The sequence below is a fragment of the Saimiri boliviensis genome, chromosome 8 (genome assembly GCF_048565385.1).
Source record: "Saimiri boliviensis isolate mSaiBol1 chromosome 8, mSaiBol1.pri, whole genome shotgun sequence".
NCBI lineage: Eukaryota > Metazoa > Chordata > Mammalia > Primates > Cebidae > Saimiri > Saimiri boliviensis.
The window spans coordinates 3,776,359-3,795,695 of NC_133456.1; the positions used below are offsets into that span (position 1 = coordinate 3,776,359).

A 19,337-nucleotide genomic window follows, 5' to 3' on the forward strand; every position below is an offset into this window, starting at 1 on the left:
CCTCCCCAGACTATGACCCTGGAAAGTGAGAGAGTCTACACACACTCTATATCCTGCTTATGCTATAACCAGAAAACTCGGCTGAATAGGCTTTATCTCATACATGAATGAATGTGCTGTACCCTCGGCATGGAAGGCTTTTAAAAAAAGTGTGGTAGGTGTTCAGAACTCAGCAATGCCCAGATATTTCCCAAGGCAAACTGAATTTATTCAGAGTTTAAAGTTGTCCCCAGAGGAGCTAGAAAACATCAGAACACAGAGGGGCAAGTGCCGTGCCCACAAGGCAAAGCTGCAGACTGCGGCCCTTGGCCCCTGACAGCACTCACGTAGAAGGTCTTAATGTAAACCACAGCAGATTTTGCCCCGTGGCATTCAAGAACAAAGGAGTTCATTGAAAAAGAGAATCTCAGTTTATAGGCGGGCATCTAGACTCACAGCCCATTTGCTCTCTCTGACTGCTCCTTCTGCCTCCCCTGCCTCCCACCAGCCCCTAACCGCCAGCATTTGATTTAAAGCAAGTCAGCTAAAACCAAGCAACTTTCTGCTGCTTTTTGAGAACAGGCCAAATGTCTGTGCTGCTCTGAAAAAAAAAAAAAAAAAAATGTTTTCAACAAAGCAGATCTCTTTCCCTCCTGCAGCCCGGGAAGCAACCACCCGTGAGTCGGCCCTGGGCCGACCACCCTCCAGCGAAGACGCCTCTGCAGCGGAAGCCTTACCTCTTTGGGATGTGGTGTCCCCCCCATGTGATGGCAATGGCGTATCTCCCCGGGGTGCTGGGGTAATACTCGAATGCGTAGACCCCATCCAGAAAGCCTTTCTGCTTCACCAGCTCCTCCAGACCCTCTGCGGGAAAGAAGGAGACAATCTTTCCAACACCATCCTAGGCTCAAAATGAGAATCAAAAGGACCAGTACAGAGAGGCAGCCATACTGACAAAACATAAACCATATCGAAAAACCACGTGGGCTGCCCTGGAGTATGGGACCTCTCCCCACCAAGCCTGGGAGATTACTTCAAAGCTAAAAACACAGCCATCTCTGCTTCAAGGTATGAAGAAATGGAGAATTTCCCAGCTAATTGGCTTTAGAAATCTCGCTTAGCTACGAGGGGCCCTGAGGTCCGGAACTCCCTGGGCCTGTGTAAAGATAAATCCAGTCACATTTCAGTATTTCCCAATAATCATAGCTACCCTTCCCAGGCCCCCACAAAAACTAGGGAAGAAGTAAACCTTTAGAAATATTTGGTATGAATCTTAGGTTAAGTGTTCCAGTGTATCTTTTTCAACTAAAGATGGACAACAAAAGCAAGAAAGCCCTTGGACTCGATGTGCATGAGGACAGGTTTTAGATCTGACACTGCAAACTCCAAACCCAGACATCAGGCAGGAACTTGTTTTGTGTTGAGCCCTGATGTTTGGCCAGGAAAACCGTTGAGTCAAGCAAGTATCCAAGGTCAGGAGAACACACACGCGCGTACACACACACACACACACACACACACACACATACACACACCCCCCTCCTTGTCTCCTGTTGCAAAAATCTGGGAGGGAAGACAGCCTTCAAGCAGCTTGACTCCAGGTCTGGGCAGTCTAGAACGTCGGCTGCCCTCAGGGCACAGCCTGCCCCAAAGCCTGGTGCTGCGAAGTCAAATATTAACTTTCTGGAGCTCAGAACGCTCCTGCCCCAGCCTGTTGGGAACACAGAGGGTAAGAGTAATCCTGGTCCAGGAAGCTCAAGATTCCACAGGAGTGGGAGTAAAACCACCAAAGGCTGCTACACCTGAGACTAGAAGCGCTGAAATGCTTCTCTGTTCCAAGGGAAAAAGGGAACAGGAAAGATACCCATCCCCACATCTGCTATCTCCTTCCCCAAAAGAGGGAGAGAGAATGGGTTGCAGAGTTTAACCTGTCCCTCTGCAAATGGCATTTATCTACAAAGAAAGCTTAATCTTGGGGAATTTTATTCTCCTTCTATAAGCACTGATCACAGTAATTAAGTACTTGACTTAATTTCATACTCTATAAAATGTAACTGCAGTGGGAAAATCACTGACTTTGGAGGCTATGCTTGAATTCCAGCTCAGATGCTTACAAAAGCTGTAGGACTGGAGCAAGCGTCTTCCTCTCTGAGCCTAGATTTCTAAAATAAACAATGAGCTACTTCCTGGTGTTCCAACAGCAGCATTTGCACAACTCCTTTACATCACTGCTTTTTCTGCTCCCAGAAGTCTTGATGGCTGTCAAGCCACCCACTGTCCTCACCTCCTGCATCCAGGGCAGACATTACTAATCAATCCCTGCTCCCTTTCCCAAGAAGCCCAGATAGCCTCAAATCCTTGACATAGCCTTCTGGGATAAATTGAGGAGAACTGGCTATGGGATGAAATCCATATGCCATGGCTGCAAAGTTAGCCAAAATCACACCTGAGACAGAGAAACAAAGGAACACTTACTAGGACCCTTCACGGTTACGCTGAGCTCCCCACTTCCTGCAGCTTTGGTATCAACTTTGAAGTCTGCGGTCTCCCGGATACGGACGCCTTTGGGCTGCAGGCCTCGGCCACTGGCCCGGCAGGCATTTGGATTGCAGGCTGCAAGCACAGTTTTGACATCAATTCAATCTTTCATTCTTTAGTTAGTCGTGAAAGCCAAGGTAACCTGGAGCCACCCGCCAAGAAAATATTTGCTTTGCACAAACAGTATGCAGTAGTTGCCCAAGACCAGGGGTCCCACTCAGGGAGCACACCAGGCTAGCAAATATGGACACAACATAACTTTGTCTAGCCACACCACAGAAGGACTGGAAGAAAGTGACTTTGGCAAAGAAAACAAGAGAGCACAGTGAATCCATGCTGTGCTTCTGGTACCAGCATTTAACCTTTCATTTGTGAAAGCGAGTTAGGGCTGAGTCCTGGACATTATTCAAACCTCACTGCCATACTCAAGGGCCCAGTAATTGGATAGACTGGACTTTTTCAAGTCTTCTTGGAAAATGTAGTACTTGAAAATGCCTGTCTGGGTTCCAAACCCTGGGTCAGCCATTTCTAAGTGTCTAAATGTTGTCTTCCGCCTGAACAACCAAGCAAAAACAACCAACACAGCTCAGAAAGCGACCAGTTCAGCCCCACCTCGGCTGAGGCAGACCAATCTTTCAGTGCTGTCTATTACAAGGCCTTCAGAATGTGGGTGGCTGTAAAGGCAATAATTAGCAGTAAACACCACTGCCGATTTCATTTCCGGGTCTAGCTTGAAAACCTAAAGTTGTAAGTGTAAAAGTTAAGGACAAAGATAGTTTCTAATATGCCTTGCTTGAAAAGTCCACAGAACTAATGTTCCATGGTTATTCCATGGTATCTGGAGGTTGATAAAAGATACCTTTATGCCCTAGAATGAATCCCAGCACAGACAACATTTTCAGTAAACAGAAATGGCAGACAAGTAGGGGAAATGTCATGTTATTAAGTGGCTTTTCCTTTCCAAGTCTGACACTGCATAGTTGAAAACTCTCTATACAGGAAGGTCACAGAGTCCAGAAGATGAGACTCTACTCCATAGATGGAAGGTAATTCCTCCTCTGGCTCCTCCTTCCTGCAATGGCCTTAGCTGGCTATTTGGCAAACAACTGCTTCCCAAAGAGTCATACACACACCTTTGGAGTTAGAGATGATTTTAGATGGTTTATGGATAAATATAAGCTTATGGTGGCATTTTATGGCAAGTGACTTTGGTTTGCCATTGTGAATGTGACATAAAGTTTCTTTTAATATATAAAATCATTTACACCTGTAAACCCAGCACTTTTGGGAGGCTGAGGCAGGGAGACTGATTAAGCCCAGAAGTTTAAGACTCATCTGGGCAACATAGTGAGACCCCCCTCTATAAAAAGCAAAAAATTAGGCTGGGCACGGTGGCTCATGTCTGTAAACCCAGCACTTTGGAAGGCCAAGGCAGGTGGATCACTTGATGTCAGGAGTTTGAGACCAGCCTGGCCAACATAGTGAAACCCTGTGCCTACTAAAAGTACAAAAAAAAATTAGCTAGGCATAGTGATACACACCTGCAGTCCTAGCTACTCAGGTGGCTGAGGCATGAATTGCTTGAACCCAGGAAGCAGACGCTGCAGCGAGCTGAGATCACACTACTGCACTCCAACCTGGGCAAGAGTGGGGCACCATCTCAAAAAAAAAAAAAAAAAAAAAAAAAAAAAAAAGCATCGTGTTCCTTACCTCCAGTCTTAGCTACTCAGGAGGCTGAGGTAGGAGGATCATTTGACCATAGGAGGTCAAGGCTACAGTGAGCCATAATGGTACCACTGCACTCCAGCTTGGGAGACAGAGTGAGACCCTGGATCCTTCCCAGCCCCCAACCTCCCACCAAAATACACACACACACACACACACATATATCACATATATATATATATATATATATATATATATATATATATAAAAATCATTTAGGTAGGAGAGGGGATGTTAGTAAATTAAAAGAAAAAGTTGATTAATTAAATGCTAAATAGTATAGGATATACAGGCCAGAAAGGAAAAAGGAAGTCTATGAGTGAGGAAAGGTTGGAAACAATAGTAGAATTAGGAAAGCTATTCAAAATGGTCTCGTATGTAAAAAAGAGCTTTGCTTAGGAATATGTTAGAATTTTTTTTGCCTGTTTTTTCTTTATCAAGGGGAGAAAAGTTGTTCATACCAGAAATAAGTCACAATACGATGACAGGACTTCCTCGGAGGGTTTTAATGTGTCTTATGACTGACACACACACACTCACACACACACACACACACACACACACACTCATGGAAATTATGAACATGTGTAACAGTCTCAACATCAAAAGGGTAACTGCTCAGTTCATATAAGAGTTTGAAGGGCACCACCATCTAGCAAAGCCCTAGATGTGTTTAAAGGCAATTAGAGAGTGGGTCTGGGTTCCAGCTGGACAAGCTGTCATAATAACACCTACACAGGAGTCTCCTAAAATCACACAGAGCATGGGCCCGGCTAATATTCACAAGCAGCACAAAGAACTGGCAAGGAAGTCCCACCCAACCAGCCCTTACCAAGCAAGAGGCCCCTGGCCCAGCGGTCTCAACTAGGAAGCCAACAGCTTCAGTGTCCAGGCTGGCCCAGAGGTAGGATTCGGAAGAGGAAGCCATGTCTGCAGACGCAGATTCGGAGGACAGAACAGGGAAAGGCAAGTGTGAGTTAGAAAAGGTAGTACAGTTGAAAACAAAACAGAAAAAAAGGGCAGGGGCGGCGGGCAACAAAGTCAGAGGGAAAGAGTCTAACATTTGAGAAAAATGCATAGACTCCCAGCGCCAGAGGGAGTTTAGCAGAGTGGTTAGGGGTAAGGCCAACAGAGTCTGTGATTCTAGCCCTACTGATGCCTTATAGTACTGACAGCGAATGCTATCTAAGCCTGAGCATCTCCACCTGCAAGCTAGGGATAATAATAGCACCTGTAACACACAGGCTGGTGCAATGATTAGATGCAGTCATGGTAAGTGCCTGGGCCAGTAAAGGCCGAGCAATGGAGGCTGCAGGGCCCATGTTACTGCTGCTAACTTCAGTCATGATGCCAAAGCCTCCTACTGCCTCAGTCCCACCTCCCGCACGAAGGATAATGACTCTCCTGTACATGTGTTTTGGGGAGGAGTAAATGAGTTAATAGAAGTAAATCACTTAGTTCTCTGTGTGGCTCACAGAAGATATTAATATTAATATATGAAGACAAAGTAAGCCACCTCCTGCTGAAGCAGCCCTGGCAGAAAAGGGATAGGCACAGGGTCAGTGTTGGGCCCAGACTGTTTTCCTGGCCTCACCGCCCAGCTGTGCAGTCAGCTTCCAACATAAGAAGCAGATGTGGCCAGCCACGCAGCACTCACCTTCTCCAACCTGCACAACGAAGGGACTCTTAGGGATGGTGTCCCCAGCAAAGAAGACCTTGACCACATGGGGGCCAGGCTGCATGGGTTTGTACACACATCGATACACCTGGTTTCCTTTGTCTTCCACGAGCAACTCCACAGAGTTCTTCCCCTGGGGATCTTCCACCTCCACACCAATGTCACCCACACCAGCTCCTACGAGAAAGCAAGCATTCCAGGAGCCGAGGTCCCCCGCTCTGAAAGTTCACTGCTGCTGAGTACAAATGTAAACAGGGCCAGCATGGTGGCTCACTCTGTAATACCAGCACTTTGGGAGGCTGAGGCAGGTGGATCACTTGAGGTCAGGAGGTCGAGATCAGCCTGGCCAACATGGCAAAACCCCATCTCTACTTTAAAAATACAAAAATTAGCAGGTGTGGTAGTACACACCTGTAATCCCAGGTACTTGAGAGGCTGAAGCATGAGAATTACTTGAATCCAGGAGGCGGAGGTGGCCGTAAGCAGAGATCACGCAACAGAGCGAGTCTCTGTCTCAAAAAAAAAAGAAAAGAAAAATGAAAATATGCAATCAGGAGGCAGACAGGCTCTCAGGGAGGTCCACACCAAGATGTTAACAACTATTTTCTAGGGGTGGAGGGGTTTAGGTTTGAACATTTCGTTTTTCTGCATTTTCTATTTTTGACAAGAAAAAGAAGCTGACAATTCAAGACGTATGTCTTAGTCAAGTGAGGCCTGAGGATTTCAGAGAAGAAAAGCTGGTTTTAAAAAATCTAAGAATATAGCACATTTGAAAAAACTGTCTTTGTGATTGTTCATTTGGTTTAGAAGACAAAAGATCAGGCCTTCAAGTCCCTGAGGATTATATTTCAGCCTCTGGAAGAAAGCCCAAAGGTCAGATCCATGGAGGAGAGGCACATTACCTGCCGTGTAGATGTCAAAGTAGGTGGGCTTATTGGCGATGTTCCCGGCAGCTTCCAACCCTGGACCCTTTGCAGTGACCTTACTGGCATCTCCCTGGGCCTTGTCAACATTCACTTCGAATGGGCTCTTGGAGATGTGCTGTCCTGCAAAGAGGACTGTGACCTATAGGTGACAGATAGGTGAGAAATACATAATCACTACCCTGTGCCCAGCAAGACTGCCATCAAGCCACATACATTAATGATCACCTCTCTGCTACCCGCCCATGATGACACACACAAGGGTGTCTAGGACGAGGAGCCTGGGACCAAGTTTAACAGCCTGAATGAGACTCCCACCTAGCCCCTTCAGCCGTACAGCTGGGTCTGGAACATGACACTTTTAGCAAAATAAAAATGCTGACCTTAGAGATGCTTAGCCTCTCTACTAGGAAATAAACACATTTCAATCTCTGGACATTGACTCCTTTCAGGGGACTGAATGGGCTACTCGCCCTCAGAATAAAATGTGCAGTTCCAGGATTTCAAATTCACAGCCAAACTGTTTTTTCAAGGGACCAAGATTATTCTTTTTTTTTTTCTTTTTCTTTTCATGTTATTTTAACTTTATGCAAATCAGATGTCCCCCACTCCAGCATTTACCATTTTAAAAAATCAATGTAATGCTATCAAAAGGTGACATTCACTTTAATCCTGTTTGCCTTCACGCCACTGTCATGAGCCTTCATTCCAGGCCACATAACACAAAGAGGGCCAGTACCACATGGAAGGAAGATCATTCTTAAATACATGAATTTGGGACAAAGTAGAATGAGTTCCATCTAAAACTTGAGTCACTGTTCTTATCTTTGAAATTTTGCAGGGGTAATTGGGTTGGGTTTCATGGGAACCCATACTTGACTGGAATGAATTAATTACATCATAAATGCTCCCTTCAAGAGCATTTATTCCAAATGCCTCATATTCTAAGAGTTTAAGAGAAAGCTAAAGCCATTGTTCCAGGTGAATTCACTGAAGCACAAGGTGGTGAGGACAGTCTACATCCCAAAGTCTGGACAGGTACGTGACGGGATTGGCCTTTATGTGCTGTTGAGGGCTTTCTTCCAATGAAAAGTGTACTCCTGGGTCACCACACTCTCCTGCAAAGTAGGCTCTTTTAGCCCTTGCCCGAAAGGTCACCTTTCTGGATCTCAAACAGAACTAGAAAGATTGCCAAGACAAAGGGCCTGGGGCCTCAGGTCCCATCATTTCTCCAGGTGCTGAGAGGGCCATTTCCCTCTACCCTATTCAGCTGAACTGCTCCAGCCTCAAGCTTCATCAAGCTGACAGTCCCTCCAGAGCACCTGCAAGGGGAGTACTTAAGAAAGCATAATGCACAAAGAGCCAGGAGGGTGCAGTGGCTCATGTCTAATCCCAGCACTTTGGGAGGCGAATGCAGGAGGATACCTTGAGGTCATGAGTTCAAGAAGAGCCTAAGCAACATGGCGAAACCTGGTCTCTACTAAAAATACAAAAAATTAGCTGGACATGGTGGTGGGTGCCTGTAATCCCACCTACTCAGGAGGCTGAGGTGGGAGGCTCCCTTATGCCCAGGAAGCAAGGATTGCAGTGTGCCAAGACCACACCACTTCACTCCAGCCTGGGCAGCAGAGCCAAGACCCTGTCTCCAAAAAAAGAATCAAGGACAAAGAGCCCATCTATAGTTTGGTGACCACAGCTTCTACACTCCAGACAGACAGCTGCAACTATCAGCTACTTAGATGGAGTTAGAAAAATCTTACGACATTGCAAACAACCCAGCCTAGTTAGTTGAGGGAATCCTAAGAATTCCAATTTTCAATGATACACATAGACCCTTTTATAATCAGAAAGGGAAATCAGAAATTCACTTATGAACACTCTTCTTCCTGGGCTATCTCCTTCTCCACATATTGGAACAAGCCCCAGAGCAGCCCAAGGCACAGCCATGCTGCTTCATCTTACTTTGTGCAGCCCGGTGACCTTGGGAAGATACTCCACAGAGTATGTCTTGTTCTTGTCGCTGTCAGGGGTGACTTGTGCCTAGGAGGGAAGGTGGGTGACAGTTAGAAAAGGTGCCAGGTATGAGTAAGGAGCATGCTGTGTCGGCAGAGGCTCTGCAGGAGCTGCCAGGTTGGGAATGTTGAAGGTGCTGGCTAACTCCTGTCCCTCTATCCCTGCACAGCGCCCTAAGAGAGACGCTGCCTGAAGTCACAGAAACAAAACCACAAAGCGCTGAGGCATAACAGAGTCAGGACTTTCCAGTGTCCAGCGTCAGGCAGAGAGAAGACGAAGCAAGAAATTTAAACCTTTATCCACTCAATAGTTCATTGAAAGCTTATGAAATGCCAAGCCTAGTGTTAGGTATTAAAAATAAAACATGAGTAAGTCAGGCACAATCCCCGCCCCAGTGGGGGCAACAGACCGTCCATCAGTAAACTCAGAATGGCAAATTATGCTAAATGCCAGTGACAAAACATGATCCTATGAAAATAAGTGACAGAGAGAACAGCATGTGCAAAGGCTCCGAGGAAGGAACCAAAGAATGGCCAGTGTGGGAAGAGAACAGGGCAAGACTATCTTATTATTCTGCCCATCAGTATCTAAAACCTCAACTGAGGCTGGGCGTGGTGGCTCACGCCTATAATCCCAGCACTTTGGGAGGCTGAGGCAGGTAGATCACGTGAGGTCAGGAGTTGGAGATCAGCCTGGCCAATGTGGTGAAACCTTGTCTCTACTAAAAATATAAAAATTAGCTGGGTGTGGTGGCGCACACCTGTAATCCCAGCTACTCGGGAGGCTGAGACAGGACAATCTTTTGAACCCGGAAGGTGGAGGTTGCCATGAGCCAAGATTGTGCCATTGCGCTCCAGCCCGGGCAAAAAGAGTGAAATTCCATCTCAAAAATAAAAATAAAAATAAAACCTCAAATGACTAGGTACCTGTGCTAAATCCAAAGCATCCTTTATTTTATTAAATACCGTGTCCCTGGCAATCAATTTAAATTCGATTTCCAGGCTCTGCTCTTGGGCAGGTGACTTAAACAGCTATAAGACTCGGTATCTTTTTGGGTAAAAAAACACTTTTGGTTGTGAGCTGCAATGAGGAAAATGGAGGCACAGTCCCTGGCCTCATTACAAGCCCTTACTCCATTAAAAGCTCCACGAGGTGCTGGAAAAGAGTGGCAGCACCCTCCAACATACCTCCTCTTTGTTCCCTTCCGGGTCCTCAACAAACACCATCACGTCTCCTTGCCCAGCGCTGATGGTGTCCACAGTGAACTTGGCTGGCTGCTTCACCATGTTTCCAGTGGGCTCGATTCCTGCCACAGGTTTACACAGACACGTTAGAAGCCAGGCGAGGGTGTGGCATGAGCCAACACCCACTGTGTCTTTCAGGGAACTGACAGGTGGGACCCAGCCCTGCCGATGCCATGTGGGAGACAGGGACAAACTGCCTTGGCAGAGACAATGAGACAGGTTGAAAGACTTAATTTTGTCCATGTTATTGAAGCAATATCCAATTTTGATACTCAGAGAACCTCAGTCAGGAGTCTATACAGAATTGTGGAAAATAACGTGATTAGGAAGTAGCAGCAGGGCTTGCCTTGATGGAAGCGGAAAACTTATTTCTCATTGAACAACATTTATTGTATTGCTTGACATTTTAAAAAATTGCATTAAACCATTTTTTAAATTAACCTTTTTATTTTAAGATGACTGAACAAATTTGTCGAGATAGATTTTACCTGTAGGTATAATAAACAATGCAGCATGTTGGAAGGCTGAAGCGGGTGGATCACAAGGTCAGGAGATAGAGATCATCCTAGCTAACATGGTGAAACCCCATCTCTACTAAAAATACAAAAAATGAGCTGGGCATGGTGACGTGAGGTTATAGTCCCAGCTACTCAGGAGACTGAGGCAGGAGAATCGCTTGAACCTGGGAGGTGGAGGTTGCAGTGAACCGAGATCATACCAATGCACTCCAGCCTGGCAACAGAGTGAGACTCTATCTCAATAATAATAATAATAATAATAATAATAATAATAACCATTACCTAGTTTCCCCAATGGTAACACGGTAAAAAACTGTGACTCAATCTCACAACCAGGGTATTGACATTGATACGATCAAAACAGAGAACATTCCTTTTAGCATAGACAGGGAGCCCTCCTGCTGTCCTCGAATAACCTCACCAATTCTCTCCTTAGCCCTGACAACCACTAATCTGTTCTCCACACTATAATTTTATTATTTCGATAATGTCACATCAATCGAATCATAACTATGTAACCTTTTAGGACTGGCCTTTTTCACTACACATAATTTTCTATAGGTTCACCCAGGTTTTTGCTTCTATCAATGTTTTTTTTTTTTTTTCCTTTTTATTGCTGAGTATCTAATACTCCATGGTATAGATGTACCACGGTTTAAGCCAGGCGTCCCCAAACTACGGCCCGTGGGCTGCATGCAGATCCCTGAGGCCATTTATCCGGCCCCCCGCCACACTTCAGGAAGGGGCACCTCTTTCATTGGTGGTCAGTGAGAGGAGCACAGTATGTGGCAGCCCTCCAACGGTCTGAGGGACAGTGAACTGGCCCCCTGTGTAAAAAGTTTGGGGACGCCTGGTTTAAGCATTCACCCATTGAAGAACATCTGGGTTGTTTCTAGCTGTCTATCACCAGTAAAGCTGCTGTAAACGTCTGTACATAGGGGTGTGTAGGGGTGTGTGTATGTGTGTGAACATAAGCATAAAATAGTAAGAAATTATAAATATAGGTCTCTGCCCCAGGTTCCAGAATTCCTAAACCCCTTGGAATGTCCTTGGTGACAAAAGCATCTTATGTCCTAATAAGGCAACTCTTAGTGGACTCCCGGATAGCTTTCGGGATGGGGCTGATCAACAAAAAGAACAAGTCATGGTCAGAAGCTTAGAACTTTCAGCCCCACTCCCCATCCTACGGGGAGGGGGAGGAGCTGTAGTCTTTGTCAATGTCAATCATGCCTACGTGACTTAGCCTCCACAAAAACCCCTGAAGTATGGAGTTTAGAGAGCTTCTGGGTTGATGAATACATCCATGTGCCAAGAGGACGGCCCACCCCAACTTCATGGGAACAGACACTCCTGTGTTCAAAACCCCTCTAAACTTTGCCCTGTGGACCTCTTCACCTGGTGGATCATCTGTCTCCTCTATCATATTCTCACTATACAGCTGCTAAAGGTAAGTGTTTCCCTGAGTTCTGTGAGCTACTGAGCCACTCTAGCAAATAGTGTAACATGAGGATGGGTAATGGGAACCTCTGATTTGTAGCAAAGCTGGGCAGAAGTTGTGGGTAGCCTGAGGACTCACCACTTCTGACTTGGCCCCTGAGGTTGGGGGCAGTTTTGAGGGACTGAGCCCTTCGTGGGGTCTGCACTAACTTCAGGTAGACAGTGTCGGAATTGAATGGAATTGAATATAGGACACCTAGTTGGGGTCCACATAGAATTGGAGAATTGGTCAGTATGGGAGGAAAAATCCATAGATTTTGGTGACCAGAAATGAAGTATTGAGAGGAGTAATTGAGAGGAGTAATGGAGATGATGAGAAAAGTTTTCTTCTTTAGCTGTGAGAATATAGAAGAAAAAAACAGTGGCTCTCCTATACAGTAAGTTTTCATTCCTCTGGGATAAATGCCAAGGAGTGCAATTGTTGGGCCATATGGTAGCTGCATGTACTGTTTTTTGAGGTTTTGTTTTTGTTTTTGTTTTGAGTCCAAGTCTCACTCTATAGCCCAGGCCGGAGCGCAGTGGTGCAATCATAGCTCACTGCAACCTCGACCTCCCAGGCTCAGGCAATCCTCCTGCCTCGATCTCCTGAGTAGCTGGGGCCACAGGTGCATACCACCACATCTGGATAATTTTAAAAAATTATTTGTAGAGATGTGAACTCCCTATGTTGCCCAGGCTGGTCTCAAACTCCTGGGCTCAAGTGATCCTCCAGCCTCAGCCTCACAAGGTACTGGGATTACAGAAATGAGCCACTGTGCCCAGCCTATTTCTTTATTAAGAAACTACTACACAGTGTTCCAAAGTAGTTACACCATTTTACATTCCCACCGGCAATGTATGAGTGATCCAGATTCAGTTTCCCTACATCCTTTCCAGAATTTAGTGTTATCGCTATCAATACTCTTTATTTTAGCCATTCTGATAATATGTTCTAGGATTAATTTGCATTTTTCTCATGGTTAATGACACTGAACAAATTTCTAAGTGCTTTTTTTGTCATACAGATGTCCTCTTCAGAGGAAACTGTATGTCTTTTGCCCATTTTCTTATTGGGATGTTTGGATAAATGTTTGTCTGTTTTTTAACTACTGAGTTTTGAGAGTCCTTTACATGTTCTAGATACTAGTATTTTGTTTGACATATGGTTTGCAAACGTTTTCTCCCAGTCTTTAGCCTGTCTATTCATCCTCTTAACTGCGAAAGGTTTTAAATTGTTTTTTAAAGTAAAATCCAGCCCCCAGATCCCAGTCTCAGCAACATTTCAAGTTCTATTTGAGATGGTGTCCAGGTGGCTTTTAAGGGAAGGGCGAAGACAGCTTGTCTTGCAGGACAGTGGATGAACCAGGAGTACACTCTTAGATGCAAGTAAACCTTCACCAGCACATAAAGGCTAACCACCATGTACCACGTTGAGTCTTTGAAACAGACCATCCTTCTTAAAACTTTTAAGCCGGGCGCGGTGGCTCAAGCCTGTAATCCCAGCACTTTGGGAGGCCGAGGCGGGTGGATCACGAGGTCAAGAGATCGAGACCATCCTGGTCAACATGGTGAAACCCCGTCTCTACTAAAAATACTAAAAATTAGCTGGGCATGGTGGCGTGTGCCTGTAATCCCAGCTACTCAGGAGGCTGAGGCAGGAGAATTGCCTGAACCCAGGAGGCGGAGGTTGCGGTGAGCCGAGATCGCGCCATTGCACTCCAGCCTGGGCAACAAGAGCGAAACTCCGTCTCAAAAAAAAAAAAAAAAAAAAAAAAAAACTTTTAAAAGTTTTTAATTTTGATTTAGTCCAGCTTATTTGTTTTTTTAATGGATCATGTTTTTGGTGTCAAGTCTAAGGACAATTTGCCTAATCCTAGATCTCAAAGATTTTCTTCTGTGTTTTTTTCCTAAAGCTTTATAGTTATATGAGGTTTTGTTTTGTTTTGTTTTTTGGTTTGGGGTTTGCTTTAGTTTTGTTTCGCCTATGGATGTTCAATTTCTCTGCCACCGCGTGCCAAAAAGGTTCTTTCCTCCAATGACTTACTTTTGCACCTTTGTCAATAATCAGTTGTGCATATTTGTGTGGGCCTGCAACTCTGTTTCATTGATCTATAATTTCTATCCTTGACCAATACCACAAAATCTTGACTTCTGTAGCTACACAGTAAGCCTTGAAAGCAGGAAGGCTGATTCCTCCATGTTATACTTCTTTCTCAAAATTGTTTTTGCTACTTTAATTCCTTTGCCTTTCCATATATGTTTTAAAATAATCATCTTCTTGCTACTGCAAAAACTTTTGCTGGGATTTTGACAGCAACTGCATCAGACCTGAATGACAATATGAGGAGAGGTGGTATCTTTACTATTTGACTTTTACAATCCATGAAAACATTATTATCACTCCATTTATTTAGATCTCTTATTTATCAGTGTTTTTATAGTTTTCAGCATTTAAGTCCTATATTTGTTTTATTACATTTATGCTTTTTAAAAGCAATTATAAACAGGATATACTATTTTTAACTTTTGTGTACATTTGTTCATTAAATTATATGGAAATATAATTGACTTTTACATATTGATCTTGTATACTGTGACCTTGCTGAACTCATTCAAGGGCAGGTATTTGGGTTTTCTCCCCTTCATGGATTCTTTTTTTTTTTTGAGACGGAGTTTCGCTCTTGTTACCCAGGCTGGAGTGCAATGGCGTGATCTCGGCTCACCGCAACCTCCGCCTCCTGGGTTCAGGCAATTCTCCTGCCTCAGCCTCCTGAGTAGCTGGGATTACAGGCACGCGCCACCACACCCAGCTAATTTTTTGTATTTTTAGTAGAGACGGGGTTTCACCATGGTGACCAGGATGGTCTCGGTCTCTTGACCTTGTGATCCACCCGCCTCGGCCTCCCAAAGTGCTGGGATGACAGGCTTGAGCCACCGCGCCCGGCCCCCTTCATGGATTCTTTAGGATTTTCTACATAGACAGTCATCTGCATTTGCAAATAGAGACAGTATGATTTCTTACTTTCCAATACGAATGTCTTTTATTTCCTTCTCTTATGTGACTGCATTGGCTAAAACTTCCAGCATTATGTGGAATAGGAGTGGCCAGAGCCACCATCCTTTCCTTGTTCCTCTTTGGAGATATATTCAGTCTATTCATCATCATGTTCGCTGTAGGTTTCTTGTAGTAGCCACTCTATATTAAATTAAGAAATTTCCTCCATTTCTCTCTCTCTCTCTCTCTCTCTCTTTAGTTCTTATCATGGATGGCTGTTGAGTTCTGTCAAATGCCTTTTCTGCATCAATTGATATGATCGTGTAATTTTTCTTTGTTAGTCTGATTTTATTTTCTTTTTCTTCCTTTTTTTCTTTTTCTTTTTTTTTTTTTTTATGAGAAAGAGTTTCATTCTCATTGTCCAGGCAGGAGTGCAATGGTACAATCTCAGTTCACCGAAAACTCCACCTACCGGGTTCAAGCGATTCTCCTGCCTCAGCCTCCCGAGTAGCTGGGAGTACAGGCATCTGCCACCACACCCAACTAATTTTGTATTTTTAGTAGAGACGGGGTTTCTCATGTTGGTCAGTCTGGTCTCGAATCTCAGGTGATCCGCCCACCCCAGCCTCCCACAGTGCTGGGATTACACTCATGAGCCACCATGCCTGGCCTATGTTGACTGATTTCTTAATAGTGAACCAGGCCTTGCATCCCTGGAATAAACCCACTTGGTTATAATGTGTACTTCTTCATTATATATAGCTCAATTTTATTTGCTAATATAGTCATTTGCTGCATAATGAAGTTTCAATCAAAAATAGTCCACACATATGATGATGGTCCCATAAGATTACAAATGGAGCCAAAAAATTCCTGTTGCCTACTGACGTTGCAGTAATGCATCGCATTACTCACGTGTTTGTGGTGATGCTGGTATAAACAAACACACTGTGTTATCAGCCATAGAAACAAATATAGCATATACAACTAGGTTCAATACACAATACTTGATACATGACAATGCTACTGGTTTATGTATTTAATATACTATACTTTTTATCATATTTTAGAGTGTGCATCTTCTATTTTAAAAAAACATTAACTGTAAAGCAGCCTCACGCAGGTCCTTCAGGGAGTATTCCCAAAGGCACTGTTATTACAGGAGACAGTAGTTCCACATATTACTGCCCCTGAAGACCTACCAGTGGGATGGGATATGGAGGTGGAAGACAGTGATAATGATGACCTTGATTCTGCGCAAGCCTAGGCTAATGTGTGTGTTTAGTAAAAGAAAAGTTTTAAAAGTACAAAAATGAAATTACAAGTTTTAAAACACAGAAAAAGGCTTCTAGAGGCTGGGTGCAGTGGCCAGTGCCTGTAATCCCAGCACTTTGGGAGGCTGAGGTGAGAGGATCACCTAAGGTCAGAAGTTCGAGACCAGCCAGGCCAGTGCAGTGAATCCCTGTCTCTACTGAAAATATAAAAATTAGCCGGGCACAGTGGTGGGCACCTGTAAGCCCAGTTACTAGGGAGGCTGAGGCAGGAGAATCTCTTGGACCCAGGAGGCAGAGATTGCAGTGAGTCAAGATCACACCACTGTACTCCAGCCCGGGCAACAAGAGCAAAATCCATCTCAAAGCAAAACAACCAGTTGTCGTCCAGTTCAAGGATTCTTTTTTCTGTCCTTCCACCCTGCTATTGCACTCACCCAATGAGTTTTTATTTCAGTTACTGTAATTTCCAGTTCTAAAATGTCCATTTGGTTCTTTATATTGCCTACATTCTTATTATTATTTTGCTGGGACATTCTATTTCTTTGTTGAGATTTTTGATTTTGTTTGTTTGTTTCATGATTGTTCTTAATTGCTTACTGAAGCCTCTTTTTTTTTTGAAATTGCACTCTTGCCCAGGCTGGAGTGCAATGGCGTGACCTCGGCTCATTGCAACCTCCACCTCCCATGTTCAAGCAATTCTCCTGCATCAGCCTCCCAAGTAGCTGGGATTATAGGTGCCCACCACCATGTCTGGCTAATTTTTTGTATTTTTAGTAGAGACGGGGTTTCATCATGTTGGTCAGGCTGGTCACCTGTCAGGAGTTCCACCGCCTTGACCTCCCAAAGTGCTGAAACTACAAGCATGAGCCACCACACCTGGTTATGGAAGCCTTTTTTAATGACCACTTGAAAATTTTTGTCACATAATTCTAACATCTCTATCATCTCAGTGTTGGCATCAACTGTCTTTTTCATTCAGTTTGAGATCTTCCTAGGTACGACAAGTCATTGTTTTTCTGTTTGTTTGCAACTGGTATCTGGGGTATCATGTGATGAGACTCTGGGTCTTCTGTAAATGTTCTTTTGTAGCTGGCTTTTTATGATACCACTCTGGCAGGGGAGAGAAGGGTACACGCCTTGTTACTGACAATGGGGGAAGAAGTCTAGGTTTTCCTTCAACCTCCACTGATGCTCAAGATTGGGAGGCTCATTACTAATGCATGGGGGTGGAAGTTCTGGCTGGAGGGAGTAGGAGTGCCTCATTACTGCTCCTCCATGGCCTCTACTGACACCTTCACAGGGCGTGGCTTCCTTACTGCTAGACTGTGGTACAAGGCTAGGCTCCCCATTCACCTTTGTGGGTATAAGTGGGGAGCTACGCAGTTTTTTCTGCAGTGTGGAGCTGGAGTAGAGCAGTGGTTGTTTAGAAGTTTTCTGCCTCACTAGGCTGCCCTTTCCTGGTCTTCTGGATGGAGAGGGCAGCTTTTGTTGGCACTTTCTGTGTTTGTGCCCACTGGTATTTTTCGGTTGTCAGCTTCTTTCTTTGGCTCCAAGTCTGGGATGTATGAGGCAAAGTAAACCCCAGGAACTCAGTACTGCGCCATTCCTCAAGTCCCAAGATCCCTGGTTGGTCTGCCTCATCACTTTTCACAGTCTCCCTGTGTTTTCCTTAGAAATATTGCCCAGGGATTTTAGCTGTAGTTAGCAGAAAGAATTAGGAAAAGTCCTTCTACTCTGTCTTCCCAGGAGCAGAAGTTCAAATATTACTTTTTAAAAAAAGCTTCTTATTACAAAGAATTCCAAACTAGGCTGGGTACAGTGGCTCATACCTGTCATCCCAGCACTTTGGGAGGCCGAGGCAGGTGGATCACCTGAGGTCAGGATTTTGAGACTCGCCTGGCCAACATGGTGAAACGCCATCTGTACTAAAAATATAAACTTAAGGGGGTGTGGTAGCGCATGCCTGTAATCCCAGCTACTTGGGAGGCTAAGGCAGGAGAATTACTTGAACCCGGGATGTGGAGGTTGCAGTGAGCTGAGATTCCACTGCTGCACTATGCCTTAAAAAAAAAAAAGAAAAAAAAAAAAAGAATTCCAAACTAACACAGATGTGGAGAGAACTGCATAGTGGACTTCCTATACCCATCCCCCAGCTTCAACAACTATCAACTCACAGCTGGTCTTGTTTCACCTCACTCCCACCTCCTCCCTCTTCCTGTATTACTTTGACACAAATCCTAGACCTCAGATTTTTTTAGCCATAAACAATCACTATGTATTCTTAAAAGGTACTTGCAGAGTACCCACAACATCGATAAGATATTTTTTAAAATAATGCCCTAATGTCAAATATTCGGTGTTCAAATTTTCAGTTATATTATACATTTTATGAATTTCTTACAGCACTGTGAGCTGCTGCTTTATCATGATTTTTTAAACCATCAGTTTGAATAGGATCCAAATAAGGTTATATATTACAAATGGTTGCTAAGTCTCTTAAGTCTCATTTAATCTCTGGCTGTCTTTCCATCGCTTCCTTTTCCTTGCTACCAATCTGTTAAAAACACTAGGTCATTTGTTACTATACTCTGGATTTGTATTCATGTGCCAATAATTTAGTTTAAGAAAAAATGGCAGTAGACTGTTACATAGTAAGATAATCTTTCTGCCTAAAAAGAAAGGTAAAAATTATAAAAAATTAGAAATAAAAGTTAAAAGGTAGTCTTTCCACCCTGTTCAGTAAGAAGCACAAAGCAAAAAAGATAGACAGTCTAACTTAGCATAGAAAAAAGGCTGGAAATAAGTACCTCAGACGTAGAAGGCAGGAATGAGATTGGCAGTTGGGAAGTGAGCTTCAATTTTTATTTCGTATATTTTTCTTTTGCTTAAGATTTACATAACTCTCAGGTTATGTAACTGATATAAACAAATGGATTTAAACATGCACCTAATGGCCAAGCATGGTGGCTCATGC

General features: G+C 44.2%; 1 protein-coding gene across 4 annotated transcripts in view; it reads right to left on the minus strand.

Moving 5' to 3' along the window:
- FLNB (filamin B) overlaps window positions 1-19,337 on the minus strand; it is a 174,289-nt gene that overhangs the window by 71,907 nt on the left and 83,045 nt on the right. For all 4 annotated transcript variants that reach the window (XM_039477161.2, XM_039477160.2, XM_039477159.2 and 1 more), the window contains exons 5-10: window positions 10,044-10,162; window positions 8,806-8,883; window positions 6,823-6,985; window positions 5,900-6,097; window positions 2,455-2,592; window positions 717-843 (exon numbers count right to left, since the gene is read on the minus strand). In XM_039477161.2, coding sequence (XP_039333095.1) covers window positions 717-843; window positions 2,455-2,592; window positions 5,900-6,097; window positions 6,823-6,985; window positions 8,806-8,883; window positions 10,044-10,162 — 823 coding nt within the window. The remainder of the gene's footprint in view (window positions 1-716; window positions 844-2,454; window positions 2,593-5,899; window positions 6,098-6,822; window positions 6,986-8,805; window positions 8,884-10,043; window positions 10,163-19,337) is intronic.